We start from the raw sequence: 17,216 nt of genomic DNA, 5'->3' as shown, positions 1-17,216 counted from the left end.
ACTTTTGACGTAAAATTGTCGCGAAATTCAAAATACTGATTGCTAATTCCCAGTAGTTGGTGTGACAATTATTGTTACAGGATGTAGGTGAGTACATGATGGGGTTTTAATGAATAAGTATAGTGGCTTTTCGGAGAGGCTTAAGTCGAAGGTTAATGAAGTTGTTGATAAGTTTACTGCTAATATGGCGAGATATGAAAGGTTCCCCGGTAACAATGATGAAGGGGTAATTGTTATAATAAGGTTTATTCGTATAAACAAATGAAGGTGATTTGCTGGAGCTGTGACAAAACTGTCTATTTTGGAAAGAGATTGAAAAATTATATTTGGTAATAAATATCAAAGGATCTGACATGGATACGTGTTAAACTATAACTTTGGTTTCGAGAGCTTTTTAGATGCATGACAGTGGGTAATATGTGGTTGGATCATCATCTTGATTGTTCATTGTTTGAAGTGTCTTCGAAAACTTCGGAGAGTTTGAACACAGTTTGTAATCGTTAATATACATACGATGTTCTAACACAGCTTTGAAGCCAAAGTATAGCTTTGAAAGATGTAGGAATCTAAGAGTGATGTCTTCTGTTAAATCATGACTTGGATTTTGATTTGTCAAAATCAGAATGCGTAATCAAATTTGGGTGAGAATGGTTGTTTTAATTACTATACAAGAATGTATATTGTTGTGAGATTTTGAGAGTATAGTTGATGATTTGCTTATCAGATTCGAAAAATGTAACATATTAATTGTGAATTTATATATCTCTCGGGTATTACCTACCCGTTAAAAAAAATTTTCACAATTAATATTTTGTACAACAGAATTTTATTACATTCTTTATGAAAATATATATGTGCATATTTTCTTCAGATGTAACATAGATTTAATGAGTTAATATTAAATTAAACTCATTTGATTTACGGTTGAAACTAGAACTGAATAATCCCTAAAGACTTTAGAAATTACATAACTTTTACGGAGTATTTATTCAATAAAATTGAAATTATGAATTAATACTTCGTTATTTGTTGGTGTTTGTAACCCTTGCACCATATTCTCTAAAGCCACTACTCGAGCGCGAAGCGCGTTGACTTCTTCTATTACATCGGGGTGATTGTCAGTTCGGACGAGCGGATAAATAAAATCTAGAATTTGATGTAGTATATAATCGTGACGAGATACTCTGGAAATGAGAGAGAAAATGGTGTTTCGGACCGGTTCGCCGGTAAGTGCTTCAGGTTCATCGCCAAGAGGGCAATGTGGTGGATGGAAGGGATCACCTTCTTCTTGTCTCCAATTATTGAGGAGGCTACGAACCTATCCCCAATTTATCCAGAATAGATGATGGCTAATTGGTTGATCCATTCCGGTCACACTGCTTTCGGAGCTTGAGTGGGATTCCATATCGAAATTCGAGGGACTTGAACTAATGACGAATTCCATTTCGTTCGAATGAATAAAGGATTTTTCGATATGAAATGATTTTTCGGCTATCGGGTGGTATTCTAATTACATAGAATATCTATATATATAGCGCAAAAGATTTCGTAGATTACGGAGGAATTTATGGAATATGTCAGGCAAAGTTTATAGTAATAGATACGCTAAGATATGGATTAACAGATACGCTAAGATATGAATTTTGTCTATACACTATTCATGCAATCAATGCAGTAAGACGTGTCTAGACTAAGAATGATAAGCAGGCAATTTCTGACAAAAATGATAAGCAAAACTTTTGACATGCAGACACGGTCGAAGTCCAGGCTCACTAATGCATCCTAACGACTATCAATTAGACACACTAATGCAGACCTGGTTCGCTAAGACCACCGCTCTGATACCAACTGAAAGTTGGGGACGCATCCCACTCAGTGCCTTCTCAGCTAACCGCCTATGACCACTGAGCGTACCTCAGACACTGATTTTACGGCCCGCCTCTCGGCAGTACAGCCAACCCTAATAGGGACCGCGAGGAGTAAGAGCCAATGCTTCGTCACAGGTAACACTGTGAGAACCCCCTCTACGATTAACCCGCTAATAAACGGCATTAAACCAGCTCTGATACCAACTGAAAGGACCCGTTTATATACATTATAAACGATTCACAATAGTTGATTACATCGCGAGGTATTTGACCTCTATATGATACGTTTTACAAACATTGCATTCGTTTTTAAAAGATAAACTTTCTTTACATCAAAAATTGACGGCATGCATACCATTTCATATTACATCCAACTATAATTGACTTAATATTAATCTTGATGAACTCAACGACTCGAATGCAACGTCTTTCAAAGTATGTCATGAATGACTCCAGGTAATATCCTTAAAATGAGCTAATGCACAGTGGAAGATTTCTTTAATACCTGAGAATAAACATGCTTTAAAGTGTCAACCAAAAGGTTGGTGAGTTCATTAGTTTATCATAATCCATCATTTCCGTAATAGTAATAGACCACAAGATTTCAGTTTCTATAAATATCCGTACACTCGCAAGTGTATAAAAGTATTCTATAAGTTGTAGGCACCCGGTAACAAGCCTTAACGTTCATGTTTTACCCTCTGAAGTACACCAGATCAGGTGTGTTTAAAATAACCTCGAAGTACTAAAGCATCCCATAGTCAGGATGGGGTTTGTCAGGCCCAATAGATCTATCTTTAGGATTCGCGCCTACCGTACATAGACAAGTAGTTTAATGTTACCAAGCTAAGGGTATATTTCTGGTTTAAACCCACATAGAATTGGTTTTAGTACTTGTGCCTATTTCGTAAAACATTTATAAAAACAGCGCATGTATTCTCAGTCCCAAAAATATATATAAAAGGGAGCAAATGAAACTCACAATACTGTATTTCGTAGCAATTATGTATATGACGGCACTGAACAAGTGTAGGGTTTGTCTCGGATTCACGAACCTATATTAAGTATATATATTTATATGTTGGTCAATATCTGTCTAACAATTTAGGTCAATTCGTAGTGTATCACAATCCTAATGCTCGAGACCGACATGCAAAAGTCAACAAAAGTCAACTTGACCCAAAATGACTTTCAAAATCTATACATGTTTATTATATAACTTATATATAGTAGTTTTATATATTTAAATATATTTATCAGATCTTATTATACTAAATAATACAAGTCATTTATTAATAAATAAAAATTTATATTAAAATTCATATATGATAAAAATATACTTTTATATATCTCAAGTAATAAAATTTATAAAATTCACTTAATATCATAAAAATATAGTGGTATGTATTATTAATGTAATTACATTACGTGTGGTAAAAATATCTTTGTACGCATATTTATTTGATAAAATAATATTGATAATAATAATAATGATAAAAATAATAAAATGACAGTTTCAATAAAAATATTAACTTTTAGTAATAAAGATAATTTTAGTAATAACATCAACTGATAACAGTTATAATAATCGTTTTAATAATAATATTAAAATTAATGATAATTCAGTTGACCATATCTTTTAATCCGTTCATCGAAATCACACGATTTCTAAATGAAAAGTTATTAATTTTTTTCTTCAGCTTTTCAACGACATGCATATCATATAACTTATCTCAGTAGCATATGTATCAAATTCGTGATTTATCATAAACTATTTAACGACGAAACTAAGCATACAAACATGCATAATCATATATACTCGAGCACTAGTCAGGGATACACTATTAATATATAAAAGATAAGATATGAATGCTCACGTATCAATATTGTGATTCAATATTGCAGGAAAGTACGTAGACGCAACGAAAATGATAAACGTTAGGTTGACCTCACGAGCAATACCCTCGATCAATACCCATAACCTTCATAGCTATAACTCATAATTTCCTTTGCTATATCCCATTTGAAAACTTATTTTGAAATCGTCTGAATATAACTCCGTCGTAGTATTTTATGTATACTAATAATATCTTGAAATAGTACTAAGTAAATATATATATATATGTAATTCGATTGAGAGAGTTTAGAGAAATATATTTTCAAGTTTCTATGAAATAATGAAACCTATTGAATTCTATTTATAATAGATTTTTGAATTATTAAAGTGAATTATTAAAGTATGAATTATTAAAGTGAATTATTAAAGTATGAATTATTAAAGTGAATTATTAAAGTATGAATTATTAAAGTGAATTATTAAAGTATGAATTATTAAAGTGAATTATTAAAGTATGAATTATTAAAGTGAATTATTAAAGTTAAAGTAAAGTAAAAGTAAAGTAAAGGTAAAGTTAAAGTATAGTAAAAGTATAAAACTATGTACGTATAATATGCGTATAAAAATATATAATATTAATTTAAATCGTTATATATATTTAATAAAATAAAATATAAATATCGTTATCTTTATCATACTGGTTAAGTAATGAGTTGTCAAAAAGAATAGATTTCTTAAATCACATTGGACCTTATAACATAGGCCCGTAATCATATCATAATGTATCTGATAATTCAATCATTTGATATTATCTCTTAATTCTGTCGATAAATATATCGAAACAAATATGTTCATGTAAAGTATCATATATCTAATACTTTGTTAATGTTTTCAGTTAATATTATATATTATATATACATATCTATATACACATAATTGTTCGTGAATCGTCGAACACGGTCAAAGGGTAATTGATTACATGAATGTAGTTCCAAAATTTTTAAGATTCAACATTACAAATTCTGCTTATCGTGTCGGAAACATATAAAGGTTAAGTTTAAATTTGGTCGGAAATTTCCGGGTCGTCACATTAATATATCACATAATATTCACATGTTAAAAATATATAGTTTCCAACAAAATTTGTTAAGCAATCATTTTTCAAGTAAATACGGTCGAAGTCCAGACTCACTAATGCATCCTAACAAACTCGATAAGACACACTAATGCAAAATTTTGGTTCTCTAAGACCAACGCTCGGATACCAACTGAAATGTCCCGTTCTTATTGATTAAAAACGTTCCATATTAATTGATTTTGTTGCGAGGTTTTGACCTCTATATGAGACATTTTTCAAAGACTGCATTCATTTTAAAACAAACCATAACCTTTATTTCATCAATAAAGGTTTAAAAAGCTTTACGTAGATTATCAAATAATGATAATCTAAAATATCCTGTTTACACGCGACCATTACATAATGGTTTACAATACAAATATGTTACAACAAAATAAGTTTCTTGAATGCAGTTTTTACATAATATCATACAAGCATGGACTCCAAATCTCGTCCTTATTTAAGTATGCGACAGCGGAAGCTCTTAATAATCACCTGAGAATAAACATGCTTAAAACGTCAACAAAAATGTTGGTGAGTTATAGGTTTAACCTATATATTATCAAATCATAATAGTAGACCACAAGATTTCATATTTCAATACACATCCCATACATAGAGATAAAAATCATTCATATGGTGAACACCTGGTAACTGACATTAACAAGATGCATATTTAAGAATATCCCCATCATTCCGGGACACCCTTCGGATATGATATAAATTTCGAAGTACTAAAGCATCCGGTACTTTGGATGGGGTTTGTTAGGCCCAATAGATCTATCTTTAGAATTCGCGTCAATTAGGGTGTCTGTTCCCTAATTCTTAGATTACCAGACTTAATAAAAAGGGGCATATTCGATTTCGATAATTCAATCATAGAATGTAGTTTCACGTACCTGTGTCTATTTTGTAAATCATTTATAAAACCTGCATGTATTCTCATCCCAAAAATATTAGATTTTAAAAGTGGGACTATAACTCACTTTCACATATTTTTACTTCGTCGGGAAGTAAGACTTGGCCACTGGTTGATTCACGAACCTATAACAATATATACATATATATCAAAGTATGTTCAAAATATATTTACAACACTTTTAATATATTTTGATGTTTTAAGTTTATTAAGTCAGCTGTCCTCGTTAGTAACCTACAACTAGTTGTCCACAGTTAGATGTACAGAAATAAATCGATAAATATTATCTTGAATCAATCCACGACCCAGTGTATACGTATCTCAGTATTGATCACAACTCAAACTATATATATTTTGGAATCAACCTCAACCCTGTATAGCTAACTCCAACATTCACATATAGAGTGTCTATGGTTGTTCCGAAATATATATAGATATGTCGACATGATAGGTCAAAACATTGTATACGTGTCTATGGTATCTCAAGATTACATAATATACAATAAAAGTTGATTAAGTTATGGTTGGAATAGATTTGTTACCAATTTTCACGTAGCTAAAATGAGAAAAATTATCCAATCTTGTTTTACCCATAACTTCTTCATTTTAAATCCGTTTTGAGTGAATCAAATTGCTATGGTTTCATATTGAACTATATTTTATGAATCTAAATAGAAAAAGTATAGGTTTATAGTCGGAAAAATAAGTTACAAGTCGTTTTTGTAAAGGTAGTCATTTCAGTCGAAAGAACGACGTCTAGATGACCATTTTAGAAAACATACTTCCACTTTGAGTTTAACCATAATTTTTGGATATAGTTTCATGTTCATAATAAAAATCATTTTCCCAGAATAACAACTTTTAAATCAAATGTTATCATAGTTTTTAATTAACTAACCCAAAACAGCCCGCGGTGTTACTACGACGGCGTAAATCCGGTTTTACGGTGTTTTTCGTGTTTCCAGGTTTTAAATCATTAAGTTAGTATATCATATAGATATAGAACATGTGTTTAGTTGATTTTAAAAGTCAAGTTAGAAGGATTAACTTTTATTTGCGAACAAGTTTAGAATTAACTAAACTATGTTCTATTGATTACAAGTTTAAACCTTCGAATAAGATAGCTTTATATGTATGAATCGAATGATGTTATGAACATCATTACTACCTCAAGTTCCTTGGATAAACCTACTGGAAATGAGAAAAATTTATCTAGCTTCAAAGGATCCTTGGATGGCTTGAAAGTTCTTGAAGCAGAATCATGACACGAAAACAATTTCAAGTAAGATTTCCACTCGAAATAAGATTGTTATAGTTATAGAAATTGAATTAAAGTTTGAATATGATTATTACCTTGTATTAGAAAGATAACCTACTGTAAGTAACAAAGGTTTCTTGATCTTGGATGATTACTTGGAATGGATTTAGAAAACTTGGAAGTAAACTTGCAATCTTAGAAGTATTCTTGATTTTATGAAACTAGAACTTTTGGAATTTATGAAGAACACTTAGAACTTGAAGATAGAACTTGAGAGAGATCAATTAGATGAAGAAAATTTAAGAATGAAAGTGTTTGTAGGTGTTTTTGGTCGTTGGTGTATGGATTAGATATAAAGGATATGTAATTTTGTTTTCATGTAAATAAGTCATGAATGATTACTCATATTTTTGTAATTTTATGAGATATTTCATGCTAGTTGCCAAATGATGGTTCCCACATGTGTTAGGTAACTCACATGGGCTGCTAAGAGCTGATCATTGGAGTGTATATACCAATAGTACATACATCTAAAAGCTGTGTATTGTACGAGTACGAATACGGGTGCATACGAGTAGAATTGTTGATGAAACTGAACGAGGATGTAATTGTAAGCATTTTTGTTAAGTAGAAGTATTTTGATAAGTGTCTTGAAGTCTTTCAAAAGTGTATGAATACATATTAAAACACTACATGTATATACATTTTAACTGAGTCGTTAAGTCATCGTTAGTCGTTACATGTAAGTGTTGTTTTGAAACCTTTAGGTTAACGATCTTGTTAAGTGTTGTTAACCCAATATTTATAATATCAAATGAGATTTTAAATTATTATATTATCATGATATTATGATGTATAAACATCTCTTAATATGATATATATACATTAAATGTCGTTATAACGATAATCGTTACATATATGTCTCGTTTCAAAATCATTAAGTTAGTAGTTTTGTTTTTACATATGTAGTTCATTGTTAATATACTTAATGATATATTTACTTATCATAATATCATGTTAACTATATATATATATCCATATATATGTTATCATATAGTTTTTACAAGTTTTAACGTTCGTGAATCACCGGTCAACTTGGGTGGTCAATTGTCTATATGAAACCTATTTCAATTAATCAAGTCTTAACAAGTTTGATTGCTTAACATGTTGGAAACACTTAATCATGTAAATAACAATTTCATTTAATATATATATAAACATGGAAAAGTTCGGGTCACTACATGGCCCGTCAGGCCTTTTAGACGGCGTCCAAAAAGCTTGGACGGCGTCCAGATTAACTGACTCAGTTTTTTGAACTTGTTTTGGTCGTAACTTTCAAACCGTAACTCCGTTTTCGATGGATCAAATATCGTTGGAAACGTAATGAGATTTCATTTCTAATGGTAAGGTTTTAGAATATCAAATCCAACTTTATTTGGGATCCAAATATACGCTTACATGCCTCATATTTGGAATGGCGTTCGAAATAACGTGTAACTGAAAAACAAGATGTTACAATTAATATTTATTAGTTATTCTTGGTTATTCTTTTTTAAATATTGAACAACAACATTGTACTCAACATCAACACATTGAAAAAAATTCATAGAAAAGTAGAAATACAAATAAAAAGGACGTTTTAATCACCTGACTGCAACTGAATTGTTTAATAGAAGATGAAAATCATACCGCAATTTCATTTATTCAAGCATTTAGTGTAAATTAGTTTCCTTGAAGATTGTAGCAGAATCATCGATGGTAAAAGACCAATTTAACGGCGATCTAGGGTTTATCGAATCAATGATCAGAGCCCTAATTGCATCTGTAGAGTTTATGCATATTTGTGTCGGATACGAATTCTGACACATTGGTGTCGAACACGAATAAACGATCAGAGCCCTAACATGGATGGTTGGTGCCAGATACGAATTCTGATTGCATCTGTAGCGATTATTATGAATATTTGTTGATTTGAATTTCGTCGACCCCTATTTCCCCTAATTGTTCCATATTATTTTGTGTGGAAAAGGGTATACATGAGATTTTAACTGAGTTAGGAAGACTTATCACGTGATTTTAAAGATGAGGGGTGATGGATGGATGGGATTTAAGGATGGTTTTTGATGGATGGCTAGGATGTGATTTGGAGTGGAGGTATCACTCAATTAACACTTTCTTATTAGTGTAAGAGAGATTTCATTTGAATAAGAATCGTCTTTAGAGGTTAAAATAAATAAATATCAAGAAGAATCCTTTAATATGAATAGCATAGATAATATAATTTGGTCACAATTTCTACGGAGATTAAGAATAACTAATTTATAAGTAATGGATGATCGGCTTCCTTTATACTTTATGGGGCATAATTGACTGTCTACATTGTAGATAATTGATTTGTTAAATTTTATTATAATTTATAATTGATAACATTGTTATTACTTCCGTCTCAAATCTATTGTCCAGTATTGCGTTTTAGAATATAGTAAATTAATTGTCAAGTTTCAAATAGATAAAAGAATAATGTGATAAAAAATCTCTTGTGCTCATATTTTATTCATGTAAGACAAAAAAGATACGTAAAAAGTAAGGGATGAGACTAAAAAGTTTGCAAAAATATACATGCGACATGTATTTTTTCTTAAATTGTGTATCTTTTGTCTGGAGACAATAGATTTAGATGGAGGGAGTATTTGTTTAACTTTATAATGTGTATGTAAAATGTAAAATGTAAAATGTTATGTTACACGTTTACAAATATTCTTAGGTTCACAAGTCGCAAGGTCGCAAGTCATAACCTTGTGACTAGTGATTTTTCCAGCCTTGACCGTAAACTTTTGTTCGCGAATGCGAATTTCTCGATCATGACCGATAAATCACAAGTCGCAAGGTCGCAAGGTCGCAAGTCAACCTTATGACTTGTGAGGGTATTTTGACATTTGTTTTATAGACCTATTGTTATAATTTGTTTGAAAAATAAGCTTTTTGATTTATACTCCTAATATAAATAAGGGCAAATAGCCCAAAAAGGTAACGTAGGAGATCAAATTTCTCAATAAAGAGAATATTACTTTTACCATTGCCCGCCAAAGAGTCTAATTTCGATTCGACGCTTATATAGGATTCAAATTTAAAAAAATTGCAATCGAGGTAATATGTAGCTACGTATGCATCCTCATAGATGCCACCTCATCAAATCTGATGAGGTGGCTGCCATGTTATTATCTTCTCCAAAATTCCGGAGAAATTCCAACCAAACTTTTCCGTCAACTTATCCTTGTCACTACCTTTATTAACATTTACTTTATTTATTTATCCAGTAGGTTCCATTTGTGACGCTAACCTGACAAAAAATCGCCTGAATTTATCACTATGATATTTGAACATTAACAATGCATCTATTAATAAATGTATAAAAATAATACATTTGTTTACTGGTAATTGAACGGTTGCATGAGCCGAGAAACTAAGGATGAAGCAGAGGAAATGTCTTTTTTTAATTGGAAATGTTTGACGAAGGAGAAATAACGAAATCCATGATTTCATTCTCCGTTTGTTCGTTGCTATTAGCAATTTGCAAATGAATGAATGTTCGAACTGAATAACCTAAAGTTTTGGAAGACAATTTCGTAGTGTTCAAATTTCCTCGTAAATTTAAACCTGACAAAAGAAAATCATGAAAACCTATGACGAACACTATGGATTCTAAATCGATAGTAAAAATCGATCATAGATTCTAAATTCCCTTCCAGATCTTTATTATTTACATTCTAGCTCAATCTTTAATCCAAATCTTACGTTTGTGACCTTTTTCTACTAGGTTAACAAGAAAAATTGAACCCACCAATGAAAGTAAAAGTTAATAAATGAAATAATGCCAATAAGTTTATCGGAAAACATTCAGTTTATCGAAAATTATCAATTTTTGTACCGCTGCATGTATGTCAAAATGTTAATGCTCGCTATTCGGTAGTAAAATATAAAATTGGTCCTTTACCTCTTATTCACGTTTATGGTGATTGGATTTTAAAAAATAGCCTTATTCGTTGAGTTTTTTATACGCTACCCCGATACCGCATCACTATGTAACAAACTATGATATACATGAAAAACATATGAAAATTGTTGTTGATCGACACACAATTTGTCAATTAACACTTTTGATTACGATAAATATATAGTAAATAAATTTATAATGTTTTTTGTAATTTTTTTAATAAATTAAAGAATAAGTAAATGTAGTTACGTAAGTAGTAACAGTACACTCCGTCCATATGAAATTCTGTACCCTAAATGTAGTTACGTAACAAACCGTCCATTTGAAATTCTGACGGGAAGAATAAGCCACCTGTGCTAAAAACAAAACACTCAGGTCTTCGTTTTTCACCATATTTTTTATACTCCGTATTTAATTTAATAATTTATTTATTTATTTATCTTCTGCCACGTTTATTTCTTCTCTCTCCACGTGTCTCCTAATTAATCCCAAATCTTCCCATCACGTTACACGTGTACCTAATCTTAATTCTCACATCAACATATTTAAGCCATCATCACAACAACCTACACCGACAAATAAACTTGATCTATATCCAAATGAGTCGAGAACAACAGCCAGCAATGAAATATAGTGACGTGTTTCCGGTTATTTCGGGTGAGTTAGCTGATAAACCGGTGGGTCCACAAGATGCTGCCATGATGCAAGCAGCTGAGTCTTCAGTGTTTGGACAAACTCAAAAGGGTGGTACGGCTGCAGCCATGCAGGCGGCGGCTACTGTGAATGAACGAGCCGGTTTGGTCAACCATGAGGAGTTGACTACTTGTGACGGTGTCAGTGTTACCGCTACTGAGCTTCCTGGTACACGTGTTGTCACCGAAACAATTGATGGCCAGGTCTCTTTCTCTTTTGTATAAATATTTGGGATTTTTTTTTTAAGTGCCTAATTACATGTACTTAAACCTAAGATGATTTGTGAATACTGTTTAATTAGGGACAAATTTATTTTATAAAATCAATTTTTTTGTTGTTTGAGCTGCATTTTCCACAAAACTTGCTGGACTAGATTACATTTTGTGGGTGGGTCCAGATATAGTTTGAGAAAATCAGAACTAGACATGTCATGTACCTACATTGACAATAGCATTCGGGTTAATATGTTTAGTTTCCGGTATAACAACAAAAATGGACTAGTTTTCCTATTTTAATGGTTATGGCTAGTCCAGATAAATTAAATATCTAGAACGAGGTAAAAAAAGCCATTTGACCAATTCACCTTAACGAATAATATATGCTATTTAAAAAAGTCGCTTAGGTCTTAGGCCGTGTAATGAATAATATAAACATTTTTTAAAAAATTGCTCTTTGGGTCTTGCTAGGGTTTTGCTAGAATTATAGGGTTTTGCTAAATGCTAGGGGACTTTAATTTCTTTCTTTTTTTCGAGACTTTTGATTGTTGTTTTTGGCCGATTATGCTTCGCTTTTTCAGTCGTGTTTTTCTAGTTTTTATGTTTCTCAAATCTCCGATTTTATCTCTATATAAAAGAAATTGGGACCCGAGCGGTCGATCTATTCCCCTCCGGGCCTCCCTATTAGGAGGAAACTATTTTTTTTACTAAGACGTACGTCGACTAATTGAGTTATCCGTGCCATATTTTTGATCAATTTTCCTGACCACATAAAGATGATATGTGGCTAGTGATAATTGAACTTGAGACCTCGTGGGGAGGCTAAATGTATATGTCCTAACTAGCTTATCTGGAGCGGTAAATGTGCCCTGCCCTTTTTCATGGTCACCCAAAATATGTTGAGGTGATATCAAGACTTCAATTATTAGGTTATTTTAGGATGGTTTCGGTACACCAATAACAATCACCAAAATTGAACGCCGAGATTTGGTGACATATTGTTATCTTTTGTCACCAAATTAAAATTGAATAGAAAATGCAGATTTTTGATTGATTGAGATGCCCCAACCCATTACTGAATGGTCAACCCATCTGAACGGCTAGTCCACGAAAAACCGGAAGTATTCGAGTATTAGACATGTTAGGTTACCGATTGGACTCGGGCCTAACCTCTGTGGGACGGGGACGGTGCTCTTAACTGAACTTTATGTCATCATCCCAGTAGAAACCAACTGTTTTCCTCTGAAAGTTGGTGAACATGTTCTCATTTCTATAACTAGTATGCATTATGTGTTTTTTATTTTACTTGCCGATTTCAAGCATTAAAAGTTAACAAAAGTATAAGTACATTGCTAGTTATCTCGTATAATATGTCTTTCTGATAACGTATATAATTAAGCTCATTCTTGAACAGGTGGTAGGGCGTCATGTGGAGGCGACACCCGTACTTCAACAAACCGGAGGTGTTGGAGATGTGCACCAACAAGGCGGCATAACAATAGGAGAAGCACTCGAAGCTACTGCAAGGACCGCCGGAAACAAGCCCGTAGAACAGAGCGATGCAGCGGCAATACAAGCGGCAGAGGTTAGGGCTACAGGCAGTAAGGTAACGATCCCTGGTGGACTGGCGGCTCAAGCTCAATCAGCTGCAACATTAAATACGTCTACACGAGAAGAAGATAAGGTTAAGCTTAATGAAGTTCTTACGGATGCAACGGTGAAACTACCTGCGGATAAAGTGGCTACGAGAGAAGATGCTGAGGGCGTGTTTAGCGCAGAGAAAAGGAATAATCCGAATTCGATGGCTCATCCTGCTGGTGTGGCTGCGTCTGTTGCGGCTGCTGCTAATTTGAATGAGAGAGGGCTTGTGAGTTAGGTTAGAAACTTGATTATGGTTGTATAAGGTAGCTGGTTCATGAAGAAATGCAATGTTGCTAATAAACTGTTTTATCTTTTTGTATACATGTTTGAAAGTAAATATAGTTGGTTTCTTTTTAAATTGCTCCAGTATCATTTGGCCGGGGATTGATAATCTTCATATCAGTCTTGATGTCTTATCTGTTCAAATTTATTTGTGACGTACCTAAAATAATTAAGAATTTATTTCATCGAGGTACAAAATTGTAGACATTACTTTTGACAATATTTTACACAACCAAACCCAGAATGCAAAACTGGATATAAAAGGGGTATTAGAAGCCAGAGACTATAAGAAATCATGATTGAGAGATGTAAAACTGAGATAATATTTAGATTCACTGGTAATTGGTAATCACTTAAAAAAAATATACAGCAAAAATGTTTTTGAATTACATCAACATCTTCAACATGCATTTCATTAAATAGTGGATTTCATTAAATCCAAACTTAATTTGGTTCTCAAATACCTTCAACTTTAGCTAATAAATACTTGCTCCGTATTATATTTACCAAACCAGAGAGTTATTTAGCGAAAATATAAAAGGCTTGGTGACACGGACTATCCGCGTAGCAACTGAAAGTCTAAAATACACGACGACCAATCACGTCAAATAGTCATAAACACATGGACCATTATACAAACCGCATACACCGTCCATATAATTTTCTGTATTTTTTAAAACCAAAATGTACTTTAATATTTGTATGGATGCCACATAATATTAGCTTTCTATTCTAGTGTTTTACTCATAATTAATAGACATCAACATATGAAAACCCTGATATCATAGTTAGCTGTTCTTATGTATTTAAGAAGTGGCAGTCATGAATTTGTTCAAGTGAGTACAAATACTAGTCGTCACTAAAATCATAGAGAATAAACTTAATGCAATAACATGGAAAGAGCATACAGCTATGTAACTAGTTCAAAATATCATTTAGAACATATATCTATATATAACTGCTACAGCTTAGCTGATTGCCCATATAACAAGAACAATCATCCCATCTTCTTGCTTAGATCTCCCTTTTGCATCTTTGCGATATACTCGAACAAACTTCCATCGAAGCAACGCCTAACCGATTCTTTTGATAGGAAACCGTCAGAGTCCTTCGCTAGCACGTAAAGAACTCCCCATTCCAACTTGCTTGCAGTCCTATAAGCACATCATGCATGATACATGTTAATATTAATATCATACTCGTCCTTTGGTGTGGTGTCGCACCTTAATTTATTTTCATCATCAATTTTGATATATCCGATCCACTATAAATATGAGAAAACAATTTATACCGTACAATTTGTTAATGCATGTTTGTAGTGGATATATCAAAAATAATGGTCGATTTTTCATTGTCATTGAATAAACGGTGAGTAAAATAAGAGGAAATTAGAACTCGTAGTTTCAAAGGTAACCATTTACGTCTACGATTCATAAGAGAAAAGAAGTACCAGCCAAAGAAATCCATGGCGTTACGAGTAGCATCAGTCATATGCCACAGCTCTTTAAACGTAAGCTTATCAGGCACTGTTCGAGCATATTTACTAAAAATATTCTCAAGGTTCGCGGGAATAAATCTACAATAAAAAAGATTCATGAAGCATACGAAACATTAATAACTTCTCAACAACGAAATATTTATGAGAATCGTAACAAGCATATAAAATGAGCATTCTCACCTCCCTTCGGTATCGTAAGTGTTGGAATCACTTCCATGTTTCGCCCTGTGTATGTTTTCTATGTAAATCGGGAAAAAAGGCGATGGCAACCAAGTCTACCACATTATCAATCGAGCGATACATTAGCAAAATATACGCAAAAATCTTCAACTTGATCAAAAGTGAAATTGCACTTATTTGAGTAGCAACTTACAGGCAAAGTGACATAACTCATAGCTCCATGGACAAGTATCATGAAGAAAAATGAAGCAACCACACTGAATCCAAGGTCACGAAAACCTGTATAAATTAAAACGTGTATTCGTGTATCATTTCAATGGCTTAAATAAGACTATAAAGCATGGGGATATTAAGAACACAGCGTACAATCAACTTGCCTTTATAAGTCTCCCAAGGGAAGATAATTCCGTTGTCGTCTTGATCAAAAAACGCTACGTGTTGTTGCATAACTGACATATTGTGATGCTTGTGTCCCAATGTTCCATTAGGATTATTGACATCAGGTGCAGTCACAGCTCGCGCCATGTCTAAAAAATTACCAAACTTACATGTAAAGAAAACATCACACCCATAAATAATTTCAAGATTAAATAACTTTAACCAAAAATTACATCCCAAAACCTTTTCAAAATTGAATATTATTGTTCTAAAGCGTTTTCAATATTAACATGTAAAAACGGGTACGGTAAACAGATAAAGTTTCTATGTTTAGGCTACCCGGGAAAAAAGAGTATTTTTACTCAAATATACGAAACTTAATCGGGTTATGCCGTGACCGTTTGATTTTGTTTTTCTGACCACCTCAAGATATATATATGTTGCTAGTGAGATTTAAAACCTAGAAGACACGGTATTAAGACCCCAACCTTCTCCATTAATATCTGAATACAACAAATTAATAATATATGAATAGAACAAATTAATATACGAAGATATCATTACATGGTTTAGGGAGCTTGTCATCGAGGTCTGATCGAAGCCTTCTCTCAGAAGTAACAGGAGCCTTATCGGCTACCGTCAACATTGCATCAGAAGCCTTATCTGCCATAGCCAGAAATCTATTAACTTAACAAGTTTTACTTTTTACCCTTTGATCTATTATTAGTGCAGAGTTTAATTTTAGTGGTTAAAATGCTATTAAATCTCACTACATTAGTAAGGTAAACTAATTATTTTTGTATGGTTATGTGTTATGACTATGTGGGAGAAAATGTTTGCTAAAAAGTCGAATGATCCGATCAAGAGATTTGAAGATTTCAAATGGTTATGGTAGGCCCTTTTATTATCCTATTCTTATGGCGTTCTGATTATACTTAGCATATTAACATGGAACAACACTACATTAATTCTACGGTGATTTATTTTAATCCAATTCCAACGGTTTTTCTCAAGTGACATGAAAGTATATAACAATAAGGTTAAGGCAAAGTATCAAATTCTTAATAAAAGTTATACTACTTTCAGAATTGTCTATAAGGGACGTTTGTTTTTAACTTATGCTCGTAAAGAATATGTTTTTCAAAATTGAAGTTTTTAAGGAAAAAGTTGTCGGTTATTGGTCATGTAAATGTATACATGTAAAATTTTCCGCGTTCAAACTACATTAGTCTACTGAATATATTAGAACCTCAATTAATAGACTATCTTGACTACTATCTTTATAGGTCATGTTTTTCAACAATTTTTTTTTTTTTTTTAAAAAAAAAAAAACTCT

At 32.4% G+C, this 17,216-nt stretch overlaps 2 protein-coding genes across 2 annotated transcripts; one reads left to right on the top strand and one right to left on the bottom strand.

Moving 5' to 3' along the window:
• The first annotated feature begins 11,581 nt into the window (after window positions 1-11,581).
• Window positions 11,582-13,881, top strand: LOC139893735 (late embryogenesis abundant protein D-34-like). The gene is made up of 2 exons (XM_071876910.1): window positions 11,582-11,889; window positions 13,316-13,881. The coding sequence occupies exons 1-2, from the start codon at window positions 11,593-11,595 to the stop codon at window positions 13,775-13,777; spliced, it is 759 nt and encodes a 252-aa protein (XP_071733011.1). The 5' UTR covers window positions 11,582-11,592; the 3' UTR covers window positions 13,778-13,881.
• A 783-nt stretch (window positions 13,882-14,664) lies between these two features.
• Window positions 14,665-16,550, bottom strand: LOC139893734 (probable peroxygenase 3). Its single transcript, XM_071876909.1, has 6 exons — window positions 16,445-16,550; window positions 15,880-16,029; window positions 15,696-15,781; window positions 15,503-15,597; window positions 15,275-15,400; window positions 14,665-14,978 (listed from the first exon to the last, which is right to left on the bottom strand). Exons 1-6 carry the CDS (start codon window positions 16,548-16,550, stop codon window positions 14,822-14,824), a joined length of 720 nt encoding a protein of 239 aa, XP_071733010.1. The 3' UTR covers window positions 14,665-14,821.
• Window positions 16,551-17,216: the final 666 nt, after the last annotated feature.

This window comes from Rutidosis leptorrhynchoides, chromosome 2 (genome assembly GCF_046630445.1).
Source record: "Rutidosis leptorrhynchoides isolate AG116_Rl617_1_P2 chromosome 2, CSIRO_AGI_Rlap_v1, whole genome shotgun sequence".
Classification (NCBI taxonomy): Eukaryota; Viridiplantae; Streptophyta; class Magnoliopsida; order Asterales; family Asteraceae; genus Rutidosis; species Rutidosis leptorrhynchoides.
This window is presented reverse-complemented; position numbering and strand designations above follow the sequence as displayed.

What these genes read in the sequence shown, in the direction of transcription:
- LOC139893735 (XM_071876910.1), top strand. Translation starts at nt 11,593, where the DNA reads ATGAGTCGAGAACAACAGCCAGCAATGAAATATAGTGACGTGTTTCCG. An exon ending in CCGAAACAATTGATGGCCAG is followed by an intron (nt 11,890 to 13,315) that starts GTCTCTTTCTCT and finishes ATTCTTGAACAG; the next exon opens with GTGGTAGGGCGTCATGTGGA.
- LOC139893734 (XM_071876909.1), bottom strand. Translation starts at nt 16,550, where the DNA reads ATGGCAGATAAGGCTTCTGATGCAATGTTGACGGTAGCCGATAAGGCT. An exon ending in TGACAAGCTCCCTAAACCAT is followed by an intron (nt 16,030 to 16,444) that starts GTAATGATATCT and finishes GTAATTTTTTAG; the next exon opens with ACATGGCGCGAGCTGTGACT. An exon ending in GCCATGGATTTCTTTGGCTG is followed by an intron (nt 14,979 to 15,274) that starts GTACTTCTTTTC and finishes ATGTGCTTATAG; the next exon opens with GACTGCAAGCAAGTTGGAAT.